Here is a 25,879-nt window from a genome sequence, read left to right on the forward strand (position 1 = left end):
TTTCTTATGTTTACAGGTATGCTGCAAAAAAGTTTATTGTCGAAAGTAAAGGCAACATCATGGAAAGCACGTTCTTCTTGCCGCTTTTGGAGTGATTGGTTCGTGTTCTGGAGTAGGGATAAGGACTGATTACGAAAAATTTGATACAAACCAATCGACGTTTTTTGCGATTGTAGCGTCTCTTGTGGTAGAATTAAGAAGATCTATTTAGGATGCTCAAACTGCTAGTCAAATGATACCGATAGCGTAATTTATACCAGTGATAGTGGCGCCTCTTGTGAGTGAACTTCAGGGGTCCTTAGAAAGGTAGAAATCTATAAAAAGGGTCCTTACAGCGCCAATTGATCTAGTGGTAAAAAGTTCAAACTGCTTGCTAATCACCCTTATGTACACAATGCAGGGTTGCCGAAAGACATTAATTACGACAAAATTAAATCATAAAAAACTAACGCAAGGGTATAAAAAATAATTAAGTAACATAATAGTTAATCAAAATTTAAGAAGTTAATATTTATATTTGCAATTTCTTAATTTGCTTTTTTTTGAATATGATATTGATGCATTATATTCTCCTGAACGATTCTGCGTCCCAAGTTTTTTGTCTTCTGCCCTACTTATGTTTCAGCCACTATGCATTGTGCATATACAAGAGATTTAGTTCGTGTATCTGCCGTTATGCGGTGACAATGATTTAATGTCCGTGTTAGACTATGTATACAATAACTGTTCAGATTTATTAGACTCTGGGTATCCGGATACTGCCCAGACTAGTACAAACCATTCCAATTTTCAAAGTTGTTGTTAATAATCTATGAATTTATATGAATGTGTTGAAGATTTATAGAAGATGTATATTTTACTTACCATCGTTATTTGTGAGCAAGATTTAAATCGGTCAAAGCGCTAAAAGTTATGGACTTCCATAGTTACTGTTTAATGTTTCGGTGATAAAATCGGTGTCAAGATATTTCAAAGAAAATAGTTGGAAAATCTAATACTTATAGATAGTACAAACTTATTTGTACAAAACTTAAATAAGTCAATCATAGTTTTCGTATAGCAAATTTTAAGAAATTAAGATACACTGTAGTATTAAGCAATACGCTGACAATATTGTAACAATTGTAGCGGTAATTTTAGAGTAACAATAGACAAATTTAGACCCCAATTACTGTGATCACAGTTACTTAAGACAAGCAATATACATAACTTTTTTAGTGTTAAATTAGCCTGTACTGTTATTCAGGTTCTATGTTGCCTGTAATTTTTTAATTGCATTATTATGTTTGTATTTTCAAATTTTATGTCAGCGCTAATAAGCTAATATGTGTCTGAAGACTTGATAATGAAAAAAGCGAGCGATTTTTGAAACAAAAACATAGTTAACATGAATCCGATCTACAAAACAGCAACGTTAATTTTCATCCACTGTTCCTTTCCGAATCAAATTGACTTTCTGAAAGGAAGAAAAGTTGTTGCTTGTCCATATCTTCTTGTATGATATTCATTGCTATAAGACGCGTGGAATTAAGTATTCAAGGTTTTGCAGGGAATGCATCGTGCACATGTATACTCGCATATATCGTCATATATTTAAATTACACAACACACAAGTTACAGGCGGTTTATGAACATTATGAACAAAAGTGTAGGAAGTCGTGTAGGAAGAATGCGTGAAAAATTTCGTCGCAACTCCACTCAATTTTCTATTTTCCGTAAATGAGGTATATCTGTGTTAAGATTAATATCGGCATAGTAAGTGCACTAGCCAAATTCGATCGCGCGTCGAAAAAGGGTGCTCTGAGAATGAAGGACGCGGAGAACACGTTTAACCTTCCGTTCGAAACCTAAATCGAAAATACGAATGTGGTTTCCAAAACGAAAAAGTCGAGTCGGATGAAATATGTATGTTCGTTCCAAGCAATCCCGAAAGGATTCTTGAACGAAAGGATAAAACGTATCTGTGAGTTCGCGCGACCTTCTGTGGATCGCGTACAACTACAGGACCGATAAATAATCTTCTACTTTTCTCTAAGGTTACAAAATATTTCTAACGCTCCGTCAATTAAGTCGCGCGGCGTGTAGAACGCGTGACGTGTAACGCGTGCAATTTTTGGCCTGTTGCGCTCGAGATGAATCAACCATCGAGCTTCGTACTCGCGACGCATCGTCAGTCGTTCGAATCTCTTCGAAATACAAGAAAAGAAGGAGGGGAAAAAGAAAAAAAGCGATCGTAGGTCTGGGTGTAAGATAGAAAAGAGAGTGCGCGGGTGAAGAGAAAAGGATGCTGAAAGAAAGGAAAGGAAAAGAGAGAAAGAGAGGGAGAGGGGGATAGAGGGACAGAGAAGAGAGTGTTTGCTCGTCGAGTCAGGACGAAAAGTTGTTTCGCCGTTTTTTTTTTCTTATATCGCTACGTACTCGTATTGGACGCACTACTTTTTAGAAGATTCATCTAGAATAATAGATCAAATTTCGAGTCGACGAACATTACGAACGCGAGCTCAAATACTAAAATCGCATATTGTACAAGTAATATTACACTAACTACATAGTCACTGGATATGTATCGATTTTTTTTTACACGTAGACACACGCACACACATACATTATGCACGCAAGTGCATAAATCTCTCGTTTATCGACTGCAACGAATGCGACGCGTCAATTTTTCGATGATATACGCGTACTTACGTACAAAACATGCATACGCTTATACGTATGTAGGTATATACATAAATTTACGCAGCTATACGAATTTGTACATAAGGCATCACGATATTTTCTTTGTTTGATTCTTTTTTTCCTATAAATCGAGCATAGGAGAGAGACGAATACACGGTGGACCACGAGCGATAAGCCGTTCACGGCGGAAAGCGATCTTCGTGGATACGAAGTCAACTAAAATTTTATAAAAAAAAAATAAAAAATAGAGAAAAACAGAGGGTAAGAGAAAGACAGAGAAAGTGTATGTGAGAGAGAGGGTGAGAGAGAGAGAGAGAGAGAGCCTGCGAAATCATTAATCAGGTAGCCTGCGAAAAGATGATCGAGCCCAGCTGTGCGAAAGAACGCGACCCGATCGTTAAGCAACAGCCGCATCCACAAGAATCGCGCATAGCAGTCGGAAACGAATGCCGAAAACTTTCGATCGTCGGACGCAAACCGCATAAAAATGTTGACGCTTTTACTCGTATGTCGCTCTCAAAAATACCTTATCGGCCTCGACTCGCTTTTACTCGATTAATTTCTCTCATTCGACAGCGATATGCCGATGTCGAGTCGTGAACCGTGTGACTCCGATGAGCGACGTTTACGATCGACGACTGGAGACGATTCGAAGCAGTCGCAAAAACGTCAAGCATGTTGCAAAAGTGCTGTGCTGCGCTTGAGAGCCGAAGACATCGAAACAAGCATTGCGACATCGATCGATGCCAATTCTGAAAATTTCCATTACGACTTTTCTTATCTCGAGGACTCTGTTCGAGCCGTTGAAACCGTCATCGGAACCGTTCACTCATATCTCAAAGTTTCTCTAAGATCGCGTACACCGTTGTACATGCCTGGTCCATACTCGATGATGAACAAGCAGGCACAAATGCGCTCTGCGTTTAGCTCAATCGTTCGAAGGTTTTCTAGATTTTGCTCCGTTCGAACAGCGAGCTCTCGAGATCCCGAAATCTGTCGCTGTACGAGTTTATCCGACAAGAACGCGGTGCCGATACGGTCGCGACGTTAACGTTAGTGGTCCAGCCACTAGGATCATTGTTTGCGTCGAACGAACAAACCGATTTCCCACAACTGTGTAACATCGCGAACAGATTGTACCGTAAGATCGATGATAGCGCGTCGAACGAATACTAATAGTTGCGAACAACGAATCGAGACTCTCCTTCGCGTCGTCCAAGTATCAACGAGCGAATTCCGCAGTATCGATTTGCAAGACCGATCGAATCGGCAGATTGAAACCGATTCGAGAGGCGAACACGCCATGCTAGCGGTTAGCTAGGCGAAGAGACGATTCCGTCCTCGGTCCTCGGTCTCCTCTGAGCCGAAACGGAATGGAAAATCCTTGGCACGAGGGCTCGTCGCCGGAGAGTTCGACGAGCGGTTGGCCGGTCACTTGGCGTGCTGCTTCGGAAGATGTCGCTTCATATGGAGGGCGAGATGGTCGCTCCTGGCGAACGATCGTTCGCACACCGCGCACTTGAAAGGCTTCGCGCCGGTGTGCTTTCGATAGTGACGAGTCAATTCGTCGCTTCTGGCGAACCGCCATTCGCATTCCGGCCACTGACACTGGTACGGTTTCTCGCCTGGAATCAAAACGGGAACAACCTATAGGTGGAATTTTCGTTGCTTTCACTAGGCGTAGTTTTAGCGTCGAGCGGTGCCTGCGACCAGACCGATGTCGCGCGCCGCATAACCTACCGATCCACTCTACCACCCCTGCCTAGGCCGTGAAATCGACGTTCTTTACGAAATTAATCGACGTCGGCGGCGCATAACAACTCGTCGGTCGACTCGCGGCCGTCGAGTGGGTTCAGGATTTCGCGAGAAGGAAAGTCGACTGGATTCGACGAGGTATATGGCTCCCGATACGTCTAGTTGTTTCACCGATGCGAAGTCCGAGTCGGGAGTAGTGGCAGGAGCAAGAGCAGGAGCAGGAGCGGTATCGGTGCTGCGAGAACGCGATCGCGAACGCAAACGGATTGCGCTGGAATACAGGTGAGCGTGTTGCGGCATGCGGGTACAGTTAAAGGTCAGCGCGGCATCTCTCGTAGCCTTAGGTTCTCGGTACACCTATCGGTCGAGCAAAGAGCAGCGCTTTGTTCTTTGATGGGTCCCTTTTCTCGGTCCAACCGCCGATTAATCGTACCGGTACTCCTTTGCGCTCCCAATCTCTCGTGTTCTATTCTATCAATACTACCCTTCTCGTGCAAAACAGACGACACCAGAATTCGGAAAATCATAGGGCAGGCACGTTTGAATGGACAGAACACGAAAAGGTACGGAGGCTCGGGTCGCGTTAGAGTACGGATAAATGAACGGAAATTCTTTCGGGGCGGTAGAAAGGTGTGCGTATGCATCGGGAAGCTGTAAGGGAAGAGGAGACTCGATAGCTGAGAAATACACCCACGCGTGCCGCTGACTCGTTGTTCTCCTCTACGAAACGGCTCTTCTCCTTCCTTTTTCTCTTTTTCCTTCGTTCTCTCGTTCCCTCGTTCTACCGTTCTCTCGTTCTCCCGTTCCCGCTCTCTCGGTATGGAGACGACCCTAACCGGTCTTAGTCGAACGCGCGACTCCCATACAATCGGTATTACCACCATGAGCGGTATCCATTCACGGTATTGCTCGTTCATAAGAATTCCGTGAGGATTTCTCCGAGACGGTAAGGAAAGGGGTCTTTCAAGTTTGCTTTCCGCGACAGATTTTCTTTCTTCATCGAACTTCCTCTGCCTGACTTTTCGAAAAGATCAAGCGGTACGATGGAAACGATAACTGCCGTGTATGCATAAGCCGCGATCGCGTTTAAAAATAGAAAGGCGACGTCTCTCTGCTCGCGCCGTCATCTAATTGGCAAGTATTAAGTCATTCGATCGGCGATTCCTGGATCGCGGCTGGCACGGAATCCAGTTGTTTGCGTCTTGCACGGGGTGCGACGCGGAGCATGCTCAGCCGCGACGTTCTTTTTCTTTTTGCAGCCGAGTCTTTTTTTCCGAGGGTAATCGACGCGAGACGGGTTATCCGACGCTCTTAGCCGCAGATTTCTCGCGATCTCCTGCGATCGGGCACGCGACCGAGAGCAGCATGTCGCGAGCGAGCATCGTGCACCGCCGGACTATGCAAATAGGAAAAAACCAGGCCGTCGCGATTCTGTAAATTTCCACGCAAAATCGCGATGCTTTCGTGACAGACGATGGAAACGGGAAACTATGTTCGAAAGTCGTCGCGTTCACGGCTACGTTTGGTTTCCGATTAAATCGGCGAAGCTTCGCGGCTCTCCACTCGGGACGAGTTTTTACGAGAGGTTGATAACGTTCCAGGTGGTGTATCGCTGAGTCGTGTGCGCTCCTTGGCTCGACAACACGCCTACGAGCCACAACGCGTCCCCGTTAATTTCGGATCACTTTCACCGCAGTCTCGATGTGCGGCGTGTGGTGTGTGGCGTGTGACGTGTGGCGTGTGCGATGCGGTGTGTTTCGAGCAGCCGGTACAGGACCGGTATCGAGCCCGCACCATCGCCCTGGTATCGCGACTCGATTTTCAAACGTGCGGACGTCTTTGCCTTGTTTCACGCCCAATCGCTATTACCCCCCGAGTCAGTTTCTGCAACCGGTGCCGTCGACTGCGTTAAAATTTGCCTATCGCGGTGACCTCCACTCGACGTTGTTATCGGTCGGTCGAGCGTCCTGCCGGTACTCGAGCCCACTTATTACTTAACGACCATCGAGTTATGTGTAACGGTAGATGAGCGCCGTTAACATTTTCCACCAACCAAGCCGCGGGAACGATATCGAAGCGGGTAGACACGATTAATCGATCGAAGAAAATTGATTTTTTTAATGTACAGCAACGTTGGAAGTTCCGGGCAATATCGATGTTATTCCGAGGTGGGTACGCTAGAAATCTGGCCAACTTGGAAGCGTGGATGAAGCAGGAATGCTGCTTGTCTAGCGCGTGCTCGTGCAAGCACATCGTGAGACTTCTCCGCTCGTTTGCACGGCAATCGTCGAGCCGTGCCGTGAACCGCGCGCTCGTATCTATGGGTAGAAACGCGTGGCGTTTCATCTCGTCGCGTTGCGTGCTCCTTCGTTGCACACGAGATGCGAAAAAGATGGTGACCTCCCGCGAATGCACGCCTCGTCGCTCGACTCTCTGGTCTCTCGTCTCTCCGCTCTCGGCTCTCGATTCACGGCACGCGTCTGTATACGCCGCGGCATCGTGGATCGTGATTCTAGCACAATTTTGTCGCCACATTTCTCACCGTAACACGCAACTCTGGCTCGATCGTGTAATCGGTTCCCCGTCCTAACGGAAGGTTGGAAACCGAGAAAGGGAACCGGAAGAAACGTAAAACGAATCGCCAAATAACGCCGACGAAAAGCGTGGAAGTTGTCCCGTTTTGACTATCTGCGCACCGCGAGCATTTTCGCGAGTCTCGAATGACAGATACACAGCCCGCATAGATACCAAAATATTGGGTTGGCAATTAAGTGATTGCGGATCTTGTTAATTGATGGTCTTAGCACATTCTTTTGTTTTATCAACGTGTTCAAAGTAATTAAGTTATATTGTTTTCTTACTGTTTGGACTTTCATCTTCAATTTGGTAAGAAAATTGTATCGATTAGTTATTTAGTTTCGTTTTTATCACTGTTTAAAGCTGGAAGGACAAGAAGCGCATTTTAGACATATTTTATTGTATTATTTCCAAAAAGGCAGGATTAAAGCACCTGAACTATATTGTTTTCTTGCTCTTTGGACTTCCACCTTTAATTTAGTAAGAAAACTGCACCGATTAATTATTTAGTTCCGTTTTTATTACAGTTTGAAAATGGAAGGGCAAGGCGCGCGTTTCAGACATATTTTATTACATTATTTCCAAAAAAGCAAGTTATATACAGTTATATACAGTATATTAAAATGAAGTCTTGAAAGAAAGGCAGTGTCAAAATTGATTTGCCTATTTGAATAAACTTATATTTTTAAGCAAAAGAATTTAATTTTCCATCTTATTTTGAATCCGTAATTACTTAGTTGCCAACCCAATATGTACATAAAACGCAGATAGAAACGTCTCATTAAACTTTTTCCCGACGTCGATGGAATTCCTTTTCTATGGATTTCGCGGTTATCCGCGAGACCGATTGTCAGAGCGAATGTGCTTTTTTGTAACTTACGGGTTAATCTCGATAACGCTCGCTTCGAACACGCGAAAAATTAGATATCACACTCTTCCAATCATACTCTAATCACACTCTTCTGATTAGAAAAATGAGTGCGTTTGGCTTGTCAGGCACTTTACTTGCATGGTTTGAAAGTTATCTACGTGATAGGTCCTTCAGAGTCAAGTTTGACCGCCAATTGTCTGAACCTACGTACATTATATCCGGAGTACCCCAAGGATCTAATCTCGGACCACTGCTCTTCATCATATTTATTGATGATCTAACCAAAATTCTTCGTTCCTGTAAGATGATCTAAAAATTTTCCGTACGGTACGTACTCTGAATGATGCTATAAGCATACAGGATGACATCAACAGACTTCAAGAATGGTGCAATATAAACGTGATGAAATTGAATGTCTCCAAATGTCACTCCCTAAAATTCACAAGGAACAGAAATTTAATAGAGTTCTCCTATTACATCGGTGATACACCTTTAATGAACCGTAATACAGTTTGCGATCTTGGAATACACTTCTCCCAAACTCTTTCCTTCGCCGATCACTTCTCCCATCTCACAAACTCAGCATCCAGATCTCTGGGATTCTTAATCAGACACTTTAAAAGATTTCAAAAATCCGACCACCCGAAAAATTCATTACTCATCGCTAGTTCTTCCCCATCTTCAATATGGTTCACAAATATGGAATCCTCACCAACAGTGTTATATCGATAAGTTAGAAACAATACAGCACAAATTCTTAAGATTCGCTTCATTTAAAATTGGAACATCTACATCTTATTATTCGCACCATTATGAACCAATGCTGCTAAAGCAATACGGTCAAAAGAATTATTTCACGTAGATTACTTTAAAACCAATTTGGGATCTCAGAATTGTATAACCGGAACATTAAGAACAGCAAATAAACTTAATACAAAAATCAACATCTTTGGCAATTCATTGAACCAATTTACAAATGCAGCAACTCTAGCCATTAAAACACACATTCTGTAATTACTTCATGACACACTCTTATATCATAATTTTTAATTTATATTATTTAAATGTATTCCGGACTATGTATATATACAACCTCTATGTAACACAAAAGGGTCTTACTAGCCCGTTAATAAATAATTAATAATAATAATAATAAAAACAAACGAGCCTCTCCAAGGTTGTCTCACGCGAAACTCTGTCGATCGAGCTTGTCGACGGGCACGAAATTTTCCTATTAACAAGCACGCAACGTGTACACGTTACACGCGGTATAACGCGCGTTGTTGTATTAGCAGAATACTAAACGCGCCGCAATGCCTTCGCGTCGATCAGGTTCGAGATCGAGAATCGATCGAGGACCGATCGACGTCCGCTCACGAACCATTCTCGAACAGTCCTCGAATATAGACGTTTCGGCCTGGACGCGGTATAATTTATAAGCGGTCGACCGATATTTTTTTTTTCTGATCGAGACTAAGGGTCGCTGGGTCGGATCGAGTCAAGGAAGGAACGCGTGCGCGTTTGTGAGAGAGAACGAATGGCACAGGATAAAACGACGATCGCGGGAGAGAGAGAGAGAGAGAGAGAGAGAGAGAGAGAGAGAGAGAGCCAAGTGATGCACGGTACGGGTTCGGGCTTGGACGTGGGCGCGGGCGGTTACCTTCGACGGTCAGCCTCGGTCCGCTTCGGTTCGCATCGGTTAGGTTCATTCAAGACGAGTGCCACGCGCCCGTGGACCGCTACACTCGACTACGCCACTGTGTCTCTACTACTCTTTTCTTCCTTTGCCTCTTTCCTCTTTCGTCTTGCCATTCACGGCTGACACCCCGCGTCGTGCCAATTCGAAATACACTGGTTTCGCGACGAACAAATAGGAATACATTCGACCGTTCGAGTAGTACCTCATACTCGGAATTCCGGCCACACCATAGATTTTGCCCAAGTTTCCGGTGGAAGTAAACCAACGATAGTTGCGCCGGTTTCTAATATACAAGAAGCTGATCGGCAGTTGGGGGGCGCGATCACGGGTCACCGCCTCGCATATCCTCGAGATACCGATTCGAAAGTGGTACATCTCGCACGAGATGCCTCCGGCTTGCATTCCACGGGCGGTTGTCGAACGTGCACGCTCGTCGCGTTCTTCTCGACGCTCGGACACAACTCGAATAAACGAATTACACGGTAATGAATTGCTGCTGTTTTACCGTATGCTCGGGCAACGCAAATTTTTCTTCAACGTGTACACGCGGACTCCTGTCAGCTCGGAACGGAGTCGTTCTCGATTACCGGTGACCGGTGACCGGTGACCGTTGACCGCGCGAAATCACGCATCGGCCAAGTCTCTCGTTTCCCGAGAAAATCTGTCGCCAGTGAAATCGAACCGGCGAATTTTCTCGGCCGAGAGCAGGATCTCCGGTGATCTCTCGACGATCTTAGCGATCTCCGTGCACGATCTCCTTCGCATACGCGCGGATACACGTAGGTGTGGGTAGAAGCGCGTTAGCGAGCAGCGTGTTTGGATACGGGCAGGATGTGGGTCGCTAGCTCGAGTCTACGAAGCGGAGAGGCGCATACCACGCTTCGCGCGTTCCTTATACGTTTACATACGATATATGTAGAGTCTCTTTGGCGCGACACTGCGCGCACACACGGAAACGCTTCAGCGGCAAGCGAGACGGAGAGGCCAGCGTCGAGCGAAGAGAGAGAGAGAGAGAGAGAGAGAGAGGGAGGAAGGGAGGGAGAGAGAAAGAGAGAGAGAGAGAGAGATCGGCTGCAAGTCGCGAGTCGCGAGTCAGGACGCGGAGCGTCCGCGAAACAGACGAGAGGCGAGAGACGGGAGACGAAAAGCGAGGAGAGAGAAGCGAAAGAGAAGCGAGAGGCGAAGGAGAGGCTGCAAGAACCGCGCCCTACCCACGCCGAGAGCCTCAACTCTATCCGACTCGACTCGACCTCGCGCTTTCGAACGGAACGCTTCGTCCCGCTTCGTAGATGAGCTACATACCTAATTACCTCGGCCATTCCGTCTTCCCTGCCTCCCGTTTACCCCTAAACCGCTGTTGGCCGGCTATCCGGCTATCTCGGCCATTCGCCGCACGAAATCGACTCACCTGTGTGTATCCGTTGATGCGCCTTCAGATGCGAACTCTTCGTGTAAACCTTCGTACAACCTGAAAAAGAATGGTTACGAGCACCGTGAACTTGGCTCTTCGAACTGCTAAACGCGACGAGACGGTTCTCGATCTGTAACGATCGCGAGTGATCGCAAGCGATCGGAATCGTCTCGTTGCGTGAAGCGCGGGAATAGGTACCAGGACGTGCAGAATTCTTACCTATGAAATCACAGTGGTGGACGCGTCGCTTCTCGAGCTCCGGATTGTTTCGCCTATTGAACTTCGTAGTGATACCCGGATGCTGAATTCTGTGAGCAGGATTCATGATGGAGGGTTGAGGGTACGGCGGCGGCGGCGTCCGCCTCGGCGCCACCCCGATCGGCGAGCCAGGATCGGAGATCGGTGGCGTCAACGGGGAAATGTACATCAGCCTGGTCATCGAGCCGTAGATCGGGGACGACGCGTTCCCACCGACCTGATGATTCGGCGTCGAATCGTTATTGTTGTTGTTGTTGTTGTTGCTGCTGTTGTTGTTGTTACCGCAGTTGTTATTGTTGTTACTATTTGTACCGCTACCGTTGTTGCCGATGCCGACATTGCCGCTGCCGTTGTTATCGATGCTGCTGCTGTTGTTGTTATTGTTGATGTGAATGCTATTGTTGTTGTTGTTGTTCGAGGGGAAGGTTTTGAAGGCTGGCGTCGGTGTTCTATGGTGAACGACCCGCTGCCCGTTCGAAGGGTTCCGATGACCGTTGGCTGTGACAACAGCGGTCGTGGCGAACGTTTGCACCGAATTCGAGACAGGACCCTCCAAAAGGTGCAGGGTCGGCGGCGGTGGCAACGGTTCGCTTTTGATATCGACGGGCGACAGAACCGGCGACGTCACGTCATCCGTTTCCATCTTGACGTGGGACTGCGAACCGAGCATGTCCGCGTTCTCCGGGTCCAGCTTCTGTATGCTCGAGGTGATGTCCTCCCACAGCGGCGGCCTGAGGAACACGTCGTCGTCGTTGCCCGTCGGATGACTCCTCGACGACACGAAGCTGGCTTGCGGACGGCACACCGGCCCTCCGACCTCGAAGAAGTCCTCCATCTGCATCGAGGACTCCCTGGTGTCTTTCTCCGGGTCATCTTCATCGAGCTTCTGCAGTCGGTCGAGATCCTGTCTGCACAGTAACGTGTCCAGGTCCGATGTCTGCTGGAAGCAAAAGGCGTTTTAAGGAACGGACTCTGGGATTCGACGATCGAACGAGGGCATACGGAACGGGTTCGTCGGAGAATGTCGATGCCGAATGTTGATGTCGATGTCGACGTCGACATCGACGTCGACGATGGCGGAGGAGACGAGTCGGGAGTAGGTTAAGCAAGCGAGTTCGGGGAACGGGCAAACGAACCAGTGACTTGCTATATGCTGATTCACGAAAGGGCACATACGCCGATACGGCTCGTTGTTCTCGGTTAATATGCAACGAACGCATCGAGGGCTGTGCAACAGCATGAGGTCTCCGACACCACGACACCCCACGCCTCGTGCCACGACGGCGCATAAGGACCGACCCGAACCAAAGGGAACAGGGAGTAACGCCGAGAGGAAAGGGAGTAGTCTGCTTCGTCCCTAAGATAGCAAGGAGGGAGTCTGCCTCCGCCACCGCCACAACCGCCGCCGCTGCGTCATTCTTCGCATGATTTGTACACGCGCAACGCCGCCCTCGTGCGCTGCGTTCTCCGTGCGTTCGACCAATGCCACTCGACTCCGTGGATAGAACGCGCCACATTCGTAAATATTTTAATGCGCCGGGCTGCAACGCCCCTTTCACGCTCTTTCTCGGCAGACGAGCACGATCGGCCGCGACGTCGTTTCATCGTTCCTCTTTTTCTCGTCTTTTTTTGTCTTTCGAAACGGAACATCGTATTCTTTCGAAAACAATCCAACGAATCTCGCTTACAAAAATTTTTAGCTAGACCAATGTCTCCGTTACGGCATGGATCGAACGAAACGGTATGGAATACGTACGATGAATGCTGAAGCGCGAATCAGCCGTAAAGAATTCACGACGCAGCGCGGACAAGATGAGTTCGCGGTAGTATCGCGAATGACTGCCAATAAGACGACGGGCACCGGCATTCGGTGATCGAACGCTTTGATTTTATCGACGGAAATTTATTGAGCGTTGTGTACGACTCTTTGTGCGCGCGAGAATGAAGAATGTTAAGAAATTATATTCGATTCCTCGCTCCCGATACGTTCAGCTGTCTATCCACTAAGCCAAACACAAAGTCAAATAGTTGTGTCATTCGCAGGATAGAGAGGAAATTTTGCAAAGAATGCACGAGGAAAAGTAACGCGTATCGAGGGGATTCTCGATGGAAATTCTCGAACGATTCGGACCTACGTTCGGCGAGCTTACACCGCGATTTATGAATTATTTACACAATGAATTATTCATCGTCGGAAGATTGGTATACTCGCGGCGCTCGATCGTAGCCGATATGCAATTTGAAAATGAGTTTGCAGCGAGGTACGATAGGTGTGTGTGCTCGCCATGAACGCCGCCGTCCTCGTCGCGCGCCAAACATTATATTTAAATGGCGTATCGTCTGACCGGGTCTCGGTTACGGCTCTCAGTGCTCGTTCATCGATAGCTAGAATAACCGACGAAGATCGCGATCCGCTGGTTTTGGTCGAACTTCGGTCGATCTACCGCGAAAATGATCACCTAGGTTTCCTGAAGGCGCGGTTGGGAACTGGAAATTGGAAACGCGACGCGGGCCGACGTGATTGCACGCTTTGGGACCTTGATAATCTACGAATTCGCGGGCAACTGCGATACCTTCAACGATATCTTCTACGACACCGTATCGCGTACTCGAAACTGGTCGCGTTTCAAGTTTGCGACGCATATTCGGGGATGAAATTCGATGCCGACTAGGTCTCTCTGCCATTTCTGTTCCCTCCATTCCCTTTATTCTCTTCGGTCCGCCCTGGAGCATCCATTCTTCTTGGTTCTCCCTTTGATTTTATTCGAGAATGTCTCTCGATTCGCGTTGCCGTAATAATAATAGTGCGGAGCGCGAGCAAAGTTCGTCCATCCGGCTATTAATGCGCGTAATCATAGAGCCAGGGTCGTCGGTGTTAATAATGCGTTCTCGAATCTGTCAGACCGAGAACGAACACCCACGCCGCACCGCCGCATAGCCGGCGTAGCGTCGATAGATAGTGCGTCGTCATCGTAACTGGCGTGCAACTAGAAAAACGTTTCTGTCGGTGTCAGCTCGCGCTCACTCGTTCCGCCTAGCAGTTTTTATTCCGACCAATCGGCAATCGGGCGGTCTCCGCCGCTGACAAAGGAACGCGTAATCGGCGAGCGCGGGAGCGGGCGCGAAAAGGCGATCTGCTCTCGTTTATACCAACATCATGATAAATCGTTTCCCTCCGATAGAATTATAGGCGTGATGCGATTTCGATTGCAGCAAAGAGAAAAAAAAGGAAATCGACTCGCGCGAGTCGAGCCAAGCCGAGCCGAGCCGAGCCGAGCTTGATCCGAGACGCGTCCAGCCGTCTGGAAAAGTACTGAATTGACCAATGTAAATCGCGATTCAACGGGATTGCTCGCGAGGCGTAAATAACATAAAAAAAAGACTCCATCGACAAACAACCGCGGAGGAAATTAGAATTGTAGAACTCGTTTATCGGGTCCCGTGGTCTCGTCTTCGAACCTACGAATTTGATCGAAGCGACATGCGACATGCCGCGTCCGACGAGCGACATACGACGGCATGCGACGTGTGACAATTCCAACAACGGCATCGACGCGCCACGCCGTCTCCGTCCGAGTCTGCCGACTCCGCAGCTCGGGCCGTCGTATATCATAATTATCGAAAGCGAATCATCGGATGAATTCGCCGGCGATATAGCGACAGCTTTATCGTTCGGTCTATTTATCGGGTCTCGGGCCAAATGGGACAAGTAAGATGGATGAAGAGCCGCAACGCGGAAAGCGGCCATGCTGTTCGCGGTAACGAACCGTAGCGCGCAGAAGCGAGCTCGCCGAATCAATCCGACGAGAGGCCACACCCTCTGACCTAAAGCCGTCTTATCGCGATAACCGCGAGAGAAAATGTCAGCCGCGTCAGCGTGCCGTCGGCGTCGGCCATTTTTCGAAGCCAAGAGCTTTTCGACCTTTGCTTTTACGACCGATTCGTTTTGCGCTCGCAAATGCTTGTGAAAGCGATTCCCCTGGACATCGCCGGCTTGCCGAAACTCGAAAAGGTGTAGTACCAAGTTATATGAAAATAATGATGTCTAGGCGACGGTGTTGTTCGCCGGAGCGAACGGCAAGCCGGTAATTTACTTAAACGACGGCGCGAAATGGGCGACGCCTGTGGCCCGTCTGCGGCGCGTCTGCGGCGAACGTCGCGACGCGATCGTAGAACAAGAAAGAGACGGTAACGATCAAAGAGAAGAAAGTTTCGAGGCGAAGGCGTAAAGAAAGAACCGAAAGAGGCGTGGCGGAATCAAGGATTAAGTTCGGACACGGATTCGACTCGCGATTTATGGGTTGGCGGGTTTGTCTCGCGAGGATACAGCCGCGGCCAAACGAAACGCCTCTCAGAACGCTACCGATGCGATACAAGCACTCCTTAGAATCCACTGGTTCTCGATCGGAATCGCTGGATCCGCGGCTCTTAATTGGTCACGCGCAAATTCATCTTTGCGCGAGAAGTCGGAGCCTTTCGAAGTTGGATTGTCGTGACGAGACGGGACGCGACAGAAGGGAACAGCGTGAATAAGAAGCTGGTATTCCAATCGGTGACCTATATATCGAATAACTATCTATTTCGCAAGTTTGAACCGTTTCAGAGAACAGCGCGAGAACTCGCACAGAGGCCGAGACAAAGGAGTCGCGTCTATAAAGTCGTAAAGGTAGACGGTAATGCCGTTCGAGGCGGCTCGCCAGTTTATTTAAGAGACGCTATAAGAGGAATAACCAGTCGACGAAGAGTCGTATCTCGACGAACGAAGACAACGGAAAAGAGGCGGTGGAGTACGAGGATTTCTAGATCCGTAGATCGCGAGAAAAACGAAAACGGATGGATTCGGTGTTCGGGCCTCGTAGGCGGTAAAGAGAATCCGCGTGCTTCGAAAGACAATTTTTCACCGACAGCACCCGCATCTCGTCAAAAATCATTGTACGATTCTACGGGTAACTCGTTAGGAAGAAATGTTTTGGAAACGCGAAACAAATTCGGCCCTTTTCGTTTCGTTTCGTTTCATTCGGTTTCGTCTTGTCTCGTCTCTCTCGGCTTGGCTTCGCACCGCTTCTCTTATTTTCTCTTTTCTCCTGTGCCGTTCTCTTCCGTTGGCCGACGTTCGAGGGGGCTGTACTGCCGTGGACACGTAGATTCTATCTCGCCATTCAGCCGGCTAGGTAATAAAACTCTTGCGTCCATTATTTACTTGCATTATCGTTACTTTACGCCCACGCGGACGCGCCATGTATTTATGGCGAAATTATTCAGCATTATTTCGCGGATATGAATAAGATGGGAGATACGGCCCACCGATAGATGTACCTATATAATTCGCGATGCTCTTGGAAATTGCTGATGAAAAAATCTACTCGAATCCGATTCGGTGACGGAAATTCACGGTAGCGCCGTTTCCATTCTCTATTTCGGCAATTTCATACAATTTTATCAACATTTTCCCCATGCCCGTGGGAAAACTGGCGAACAGCTTCCGAATTTCCGGCGATTCAGCGTTCCAGAGAACCAGGCCCGAGATAAGGAGAGAAAAAGAAGAAGGTTACCGCGGAGGAGGAATCTCGTCGAGAGAGAACGAATTACTTTCCACGAGAGTATCATTGTTCCCTCTACAGATTTCGTAACTAGATTGGCATTTGTGATGCAAGTCGAGCTACACTGACCTTTAAACAACTTTCTTTAGGCTACGCGTGACTTGATCTCAGAACTCGGCTTCTCGGTTGCCTCGTTCACCCAGTTGCGATACCACTTAGGTGGTAGAAGCAGCACGGGCTACGGCTACGTGCCAGGTTCTAAGAGCTCGTCCACGGATTCGCCGCAACCATTTCCGATTGCGAGTTATCTGTTGACGGCTATCCGCGCGCACTCGTTCGTTTCTTATATCTATCCGCGGAAGGGATGTTATTTTAGAGAGACTGTAAACCCCGTGGATGTTATTCACGAGGAAAAAATCGAAAAGCGAAAACCCGAGCTCCTATCGCGAGGCGTCGTCGATTAAATGAGACCACGACGAACAGTTACCGCTCCCCACGCTGACCTCACGTACACCGCGTTACCGTTACACCAACAAATTGCCGTCGTCCAAATTATTCTTTCGCGTACCCTTTAGACACAGCGAAACAATCGCGTTGCCGCGTCGAAGAAAATGAAGCCGAAGCGGCGCGACGCGTGATTTCACCGTAACCACAGGGCACGGAAATTTATGCGAATCCTCTGCTCTCGTGTCGCGTCATAAATATGAAAGACAGAGGAACGACGATGATACAAAGATTGCGAGATGTCGTGAGCCAAGAAAATCGAGCGAAAAAAACCGGCCCTTCGAATTTTCCTTATGGCCTTGCCCTCGGGACGCGACTCGTTGGACGTGCGAAAAATGGAATCGCTATCCGACGATGTCTGCGGTGGATACGGACACGTCGGACGACAATAGTCGGCGGGCCAGTGACTTTCGGGGCAGAAAATTACTTAATGAATATGGACATGCAACGCATTATGGCATATTAAAAGGCACGTGCACGCGTGGGCACATCTTCGTTCTTTCGTGCCCTCCCACCGGGCAGTTTGACAGCCGACAGTTTGCGTTACCTTAGTCAGCGTGAGCAGCGAGCGTGAGCGCGTGCCAAACCGCCGGTGCCTCCCTCGATCGTCCCGTAAACCGTACCTAAACAGTAAACCGTAAACCGTAAACCTGCGAAGGGTCGAGATCGCGCGGTGGCCCTGCGATATCGGTTCACGATGTTTGCCCACAAAAAGGGGAACCACCTCCTCTCCGCACCCCACTTTCCATCGTAATTGAATTCTCTTCGACACGAGTTCCCTGTCAACAACCGTTTGCCACCCTATTATGGGCACCGTCTCGCGAATCTTCTTGCTTAGTTATATTGTAGAGCAGCGGAGCCGGTTACTGCGGGGTGACAATATGTTCTTCCTTATACAGGACGAGTCGGAACTCGTGGTACGACGGAGCAATGGATGATTCTACACGAAAAAATAGAAAACAAATTTGGTATAACATCTTTCTATTCGGAACACCATTTTCCAGAAAATCGACTTTGAAATTGATTCATTTTTGAATTTGTCATTTATTCTTCTATTGCGGCTGTTTCATTGACAATGATAGAAACATTTCGCTTACCACATAGTTCGCAACAATTAATGCTCGTAAACACTACCTCGGACGAGGGTAACTACGGCCGAAGAATAGACAGCCGAATTCTTTACAAAGATGAATTAACTTTCAAATCAATTTTCTCGAAAACGGAGCCCGGATAAAGAAATGTTATATCATGTTTGTTTTTTTCATGTTTTCTTGTGGAATCACCCTCTTCTCGGTTGTATTATGAATTTCGTGTTAATTAACATGTTACCCGGTCTTATTCTTTTATCTTATATTTATTTTCGTGTAAAAAATTTGATAGATTCCTTATCGATAAGCATAGAGTTAATTATGTTCAAAGACAAGGCGGAAGCTGAGCAATACGCTCAGCCCTCAGTAACACGGCTCCGCCACCCTATTGCTGTCCGAGCAATTAACTGCAGCGTCGAAACCTTTCTCTGGTGAATTTCTTGGTTCGATCCGACCGTATTCGTTCGGCCTCGCCTCGCCTGTCGTCTCGTCATCGATCTTGTTGTTGGACGGTCGTCTCACGCGATTCGCGCATTCCCTCGTTACGAACCTCGCGTTCTACATACGTTTCTCGGGTTGGCACGGTATCGAGACCCCATAAATCAGAGGTCAACGACGAATTGCTATTAAATCAAACAATCCGTTTTTTGACATATCGACGAACGAAGGATATATCGGAGAAACATCTCCGACAAGATTGTCATTGAGGGCTTTAAATATGTCTTCCGCACGGTATGTTGAATCGGATGCCGTGGGCCGAACAGCATTAGCTCGGCAATCTCGTGTCGATTAAACGTCCCGTCGGCCGGGATTCGTCCAACCCCAAGCTTTTTACGTCCCGACCATTTCATTATCGTACCTTATTAAATTTCCAGGTGGAGCAACCGGATGATTCGTCATCTCGCTCGTTCCCTGTGATCAGGATCGCCGCTGCTCCGCGCTCGATCATCGACGATCACGCTCGCTCGCAGGAGGAGCAAGATTATCGTTATCGAGTCCGAGTAGTTACGCAATGACGCGCATGAGTCACTGAAAAGTCGATCCGGGGTGATCCCTGTGGCGAAACCGGGATCAGTCTTGCCAACGACGCGCCGCATTAGCGTGATTACACGCTTCGCTCGCAGACCAGTCAGCTGGTAGCGCGTCAAACTTCCGTGCTACCTGGCCATCCCCCTTGTAATTTGCACCTGGTGCTTTGATTCTATCTGTTCTCTCCGGCGTAATCCCGATAATACGTTCGCTCCCCATCTCCCTCGCCCCGTCTCTATCCTTATCTGCGTCCCAGTCGTCCAGCAGCAGCCGGGATATCCGCCGCAGCATTGTTTGCTCGCGTTTTTGAGAATTCGCGGTTAGACGTTTGTCGCACGAGAAAATAATAGTTGTCGTAATAGTCGCGGTGCGCGATAAACTGTGTAATCGAGCGGGGTATATCGTTCGGCCTGAAAACGTCATGGGAACGTCTGTTCCGGAGGCGTTCTCGTGTTGACGAAAGTAATAGCGCGGCTGTTCCGGTCGAAGGATCGTTACACACGTAGCTGGGAACCCCCGTAAAGTCGTCTACCCCCGCTAATGCACTTTTAATTAATTAAACGAGTCGATGGGGCGGCCAACCCCCTGCCTGCTAGCCTCCGACTCCGGTTCTCGTGTCGACCTCGCGTGCCGGTCGTCAGTCCGCCATCAGTAGACCACCACCAGGTAGGTGCAAACTCATCCCTTCGGAGATGCTCCCTCTCTCTCTCTCTCTCTCTCTCTCTCTTTCTCTCTCTCTCTCTTTCACCTCCGGTCGCTTCCTATTTTGTAGCCTCCGCGTTTTCTGTTCTCCTTCTTGTCTGTTACCCGCCGAGGACGATCGATCGTCCTTTTCCAACCTATTTCGAGCTATCTCCATGCTCGCGATACCCCCTACAGCCCTCGTCAAAAAGCTTTTAGCCGACAAACGATACAATGCGTCCCCGATACCGTGGATTCGCTTTTCCCTTCCTACTCCTCTATCTGTTCCATCTATTTCCGGGGATTCAGGCAAGACGTGCACGATTACTCCGCGGATTTGCAAATCTCGAGGAATTGCCTCCGTTGTTTTGTCGTCGATTCGCAATGCGTTTCAGCGTTTTGCAATTGAACGTGGTGCGCACGGAACAGCTTCGAAGTGATCGCGAAATGGCGATAAACCAAATAAAAGATGAAAACGCTCGGTCTATTAACGCGAATCCGTGTTTTAATGCGTACGCTTGCTGCACCAGCTACTTTATGGCCGCTGCGTTCGAAGCTGTTACGATTATTGCTACCGTAAGTCTATAAACCGGTTATTAAAGTTAATTATATGCATTTATGGCTAATTAACTGCCGCGATTTCATCCTATTCGTAGATCACTCTTCTGTCGCAACCAGAGTCGCCTCCTCTCGCCTAAACGACCGCCTTTTTTGCAAATCGCTCGTTCGAACGTTTTATTATCGTGTGCCGACTCCCGCTATTAGCCTATTGAGTTCTCCCGATTGTTTGTTGTCTTTCCCGGAAGAAAACGTTCCTATTCGCCTACGGTTGAAATCTCAGAGGATAACCAATGAAGTCTCGCTCACCGCTTCCAACAATTTAGCCATTTCTCATTCGCTGTTACGGCGAACGCGACGAGCAGTCTGAATTTCTGGACAACTCGGTCGAAAGTCTGAACTCGAAGCAAAGGCGGTCGATGAGTGGAATACGAGTACGGAGCGGTAGAAACGACGCTCGGTCGCGACCATATTTACGAGGTACGGATGCAGATTCGGCCAAGAATCTCGTTAATCGAATGGTTTATGGTCCCGACTAAATATTCGAATTTTTGTATTCAATTAGGCACGGGTTGCCGAGGGCGGTGTCTCGAAAAGTGCGTCTACACGCGGTTGGGAGGGTTGCTCCGGGCTGCAAGATGCAAGACGATTAGAATGAATGGCCGCCATAAATCAGTGGGCTCGTTGGAGCTGCTCGAAGAAACGCGAGGAGCCGCAAGGAGGCGCGGAATACGAGAAGAATTCGGCTTCGGGTTCAGAACGCGGACTTGGACGTGGCCGTAGTCGCAGACTGTGTCGTCCTACGACTACCTGACCACCGATTTTCAATCTGGATCCCCTAACCTCCCTTTTGCGGATCGCCTGCTCGCGAACCACTCTCATTTGCCCCGTTTCCTCCGACCGTAGCTAATCTACCCACTCTCCATGGACGCGACAACAAGCGATCCATGTAATCCTGATGCACTGGTTCCCCGTTCGCGTTCGTGTTCGTGTTCGAACTCGTATTCGTATTTGGATCCGTTTCGTAGTGTTATAGTCAAACTATAGTGGAAGCATAGTGGAAGCGTAGCCTCGCGCCTCGTGCCCGGCAAAAATAAACGATCCGCCCCAGCAGTATCGTTCCAACAAACTTCGTCCTCGTCCCCTACCCTCGTCGTCGACCGTTTTCGGAGGAATCTAATTATCACGGCTGCTTTTATTGATTCGCCTGAAAATTTATTACACCCACTGGCCTCTACGCTCGTGCCTTGTCCATTTTTTGCTTGCCCGAGAAAGATCGTCGCCTCGGTCCTGTTCGACCGAAATACTTTTCTCGACCGCTTACCTTCGGGTTTCGTAAGGTCCGATCTATTTCCGAAAATCGATACGCGGTATAACCTGCATTCAATATTATACTTTGTATCGTCGTGTTATCGAAGGACCAGCGGCAACGAATCGTAAGGCGCGCGCGACATCGAGATTTCGCGCGGTCGATTACCGGTGTCTGGATTCGGTGTCAACACGAAGAACCGGTTGGAACGAGGAACCTTCGTCGAAAGCGATAGTCGCATTCTGGATCGGTACGTACCGGTTGTAAATTCGCGCGTGAAACTTGCTTGACCGTTGCGCGATCCTCTGCTCGCTAATCCCGTTTGTTTCAAAGAAATTGCGGCCGACGCGACCGATCTTGCCGCGTTTCACCGGAATTTTCTCAGTGGTTTCGAGTCGCATCCCGATTCTCCCGATGAAATTGGTTTCGCCCTGGGGAACCGTAATCTCCGAAGATCGCAACCTCCGAGACGGTAGCAGTCGGAAATTTTCTACGGTACAAAGAATCCGATGATATCTCGAGAAGGCGAAGATCGTGCGGCGTATGACGATGCGGTGAACGTCATCCCGCAGCGACTTACGTCAGGGTGTGTATTCATCGGTATAAATTGCTCACTTCATCCCTCTTTCGACCGCGCATCGATCATCGAATCTCTTGCCGTTGAAAATTCTGATGTTATTATTATCTATTGCGTGCGGATAATAAACCCATTATTCTCAGCCGCTTGCAGTATCATTTTCTTCACAATTATAATAATTAAAAGTTTCTCAATAGTAATGATCTGTTACGGGAAAAATTTATTTATCTCGTGACTATATTTACATAAATGCTCAAGCATTGTTGCAAAAAGGGAATAGAATTTTGCTCCACCATAAATGAATGAAATATAGTTAACAGTTGGACAGTTTATTACTAGATATCTCCGTTACGAACCTGACTCATTATAGTACAGCAAGGGATTGATATAATTACGTTGAACAAAAATATTAGAAGAAAAATGATATTATATTATAGTATACTCCGTTATTCAAATTACTGTAGCCAAAGAGAATACGCGGACAAGACTTCTGAATTCAAGATGGTAAACGCGTAAGGCATAGGAGTGTTGTTGTCCAGTGAGCGGTAGAAATCTCTGTTGCACCATTTTTATCGATGAAATTACGATGATAAAATGTGGCGATCATATCACGGAGACCATACTAATCATATTCCATTATTGGCCTAACCAAATCGCAGTACAATACGATCATCTATAACATCCACTAACAAGTTATTCTGTACGCAAAATTTAAAAAAAATTACGTTGCTATTTTTTTAAAATGAAAAAATTGCGTTTCATGTATTTCTATTAAAATGATACTATTTATCTAGAATTTTACTGTATAATAGTTCGATAATAGAGTCGATATTCGGCAAGTCAGACTTCTATAATACGAGAACTATACGATACGTTTGAGGAACAATGCATGATGCATAGATGTTCGCGAAAGCCGTCGACTCTCCGCTCGTGCCTCGAAGCAACTGGAACCGCGGGCTTCGTAGAAACCATTTATTAGCGGCAATTAACCTAAAAGTGCCGTAGACATTTCATTAGCTTGCGTTCAGTTTGAAAATGCACGCAACCGGGATGCTAGCTCGTCAAAGAGATATCGGTGACACGGAAACGGACGATGGTTTCGGTCAGCTTTGTTTCGGATATGAAATTTTTCGACATAATTCGATGCCAAAATAGGAAGGAATCACGCGTGAAATTTTTGTCACTTTCCTGTCACCGGGTATGATCGAGTCAGATCGGGCACGATCGAGGGAAACGTCGCTATTAATGGTTCCTAACGAGCGAATAGTAATTCCATTGCGATTAGTCTGGCGCGCTTCGTGCGACTGGAATGTTTGAGCAAGTGCGTGGGCGTGAACCGTGGTCGGGGATGACGATTGTTCGGAGGCAGGTATATTCTCGCCTGTGTGTACGTAGAGAGCTCAAGCTAGCGCATGTACACGGGGAACGGACGAAACGAAAACTCGGCTCCTCCACTCAGCGGTGAGCATGTTTCCTGATGGGGTCATCAGCGCGAATTAACATACTGGGTGGACTCGTACGACACGCACACGTGCGCGTCTCTACCGACGAACGTTTCCATCTGACTCATTCTGCCTTTCTCTTTTCTTTAGGCCCCGATTCTTCTCTTCCTTTCTTTCGTTTCGTTTCGTTTCGTTCCGTCTCGTCTCGTTTGCTTTCCTTTCGGCCGGTCCCGCGGTCGTCCCGTTCTTTCGCCGTTTATTCTTCTCTGGTGTTGTCCGAGACACGTTTCCTATGATTCGAAGAGAAACCGACGGAAGAGGAACATGAATCAGAAGTCTGAAACAACGCAACGCGACAAATCGACGCGATTCCCAAATCTTGGAACTGCATCGAGCTCGATGACGTATCGCAAACAGCGCCAGGAACTGACGGACAACGAGAACAGACAGACCGGAAACGGATCCTAAAAGACGTCCGAAATGGATGAATAGGAAGACTCGATCTCGATTCGAAGCAACGTCGAACGCGTCGTAGCATAACTTGTTTCAGGAAAGGACGATAACGCGAAGTAATATTTTTTTAGAAACGAGGACCCGATAAGTCCGCCAGTTGGAAGATAAATCTCTAGAACACAGCTAAGACGGTAGAGTCGCGAGATAATCGAAGGCAAGCTGAAGCCGGACGGTTTATCCTGCGATCCTTTCGTAGGACAAACGGAAATTGATTCGGTTCGACGAATTCTCGTCGGCCACTGATCTCCGGGACACGGACGAATAACAATGAGACGATCACGGAGGAAGGATGAATGGAAAGATAGGGAGCGGATTAGGTGGTAGCCGACCGATGGATCGGTAAGCCCCAATCAGCTGAACGAATGCGATGAAGCTCGAGGTAGCTACCTAACTGTATGCGACAGTGTACGCGTCACCATCAACGTCTCTTCTATGAATTTTCTTCTGTTGATAGGGTATGAAACCTTTGTTTTCTCTCCATGATCTTCATTCGCGGATTTGACGCTATTACTGGGCCATTCAGAGGAAAAGAGATAGAAAAGGAAATATAGAGGAAGAAGATGCGAGACGTATCGGACGGCCGATAAAGTTAAATCCCCGAGATCCGTTCTATCCACGGTGAAATCGACGAGCAAACGGACGCGACGTGCCAGAAGAAATGGAATCTCAGCGGGACGTTAATGCCCGGGTGTCGCGTCTTGCGTCTTACGTATCGCATATCGTGCGTCCCTTCGATAGAACACGACCAAATAAAGTTCCTCCGGTACTTCTGCTAAATCTCCCGAAGCAGATTAGCCACCGATAAGGCGACAGGTAGACGTTGTAGATGGTGCGAGCCGCTTAAACGAGACGGCCCGCGCGCCGTGCCAAGAGTGCCAAGAGCGGCAAGAGTGCGGAGACGAGCCGCGAACCTCCGGCTCCGGTATTTCCAATAACACCGGAAAGGACCGTGTAATCTGTTTGATCTGCGCGAGCCAACAACGTACGCTTTATTTGATTTCGACCGAACCCCTCTGTCCTCGAGACGTTCATCGGTTTCCCGAATCGCGCGACACCAGCTCGACCTTTCTCTCCTTTCTTTCCCCGTTCTTCTTGTGATAGGTCGTATCGTTTCTAGTGAACTCTGACGATGCTTAGGAACAATTAAAGTATGACGAAGAAAAGGTACCTCGCCCGAATTCGTATCGAAGATACGTATTCCGGTCGGAGAAGGTCGCCCGACGATCATCTTGTTCGAATCTCCGAGCGCGTTATCAGGCCGAGCACAGTTTCGGTTCGCTCGGAGAAACGATCCTCGATGAGATTCGCATCGAGGAATGCTGTCGGCTCCGCTCTCCGCAACCACCCCTTTTGTCACGATTTCTGTTCTCGCGAACTTTTCACGA

The 25,879-nt window shown here is 47.9% G+C and overlaps 1 protein-coding gene across 2 annotated transcripts in view; it reads right to left on the bottom strand.

Moving 5' to 3' along the window:
- Positions 1–1,576: 1,576 nt before the first annotated feature.
- LOC144472995 (uncharacterized) overlaps positions 1,577–25,879 on the bottom strand; it is a 41,625-nt gene continuing 17,322 nt past the window's right edge. The window contains exons 2-4 of one of the 2 annotated variants that reach the window (XM_078186504.1): positions 11,215–12,190; positions 10,993–11,052; positions 1,577–4,307 (exon numbers count right to left, since the gene is read on the bottom strand). In XM_078186504.1, coding sequence (XP_078042630.1) covers positions 4,114–4,307; positions 10,993–11,052; positions 11,215–12,190 — 1,230 coding nt within the window. In that variant the 3' untranslated portion in view covers positions 1,577–4,113. Of the gene's footprint in view, positions 4,308–10,992; positions 11,053–11,214; positions 12,194–25,879 lie in introns of both variants that reach the window. The other variant, XM_078186503.1, reaches the window with a different exon arrangement.

This window comes from Augochlora pura, chromosome 7 (genome assembly GCF_028453695.1).
Source record: "Augochlora pura isolate Apur16 chromosome 7, APUR_v2.2.1, whole genome shotgun sequence".
Lineage (NCBI taxonomy): Eukaryota > Metazoa > Arthropoda > Insecta > Hymenoptera > Halictidae > Augochlora > Augochlora pura.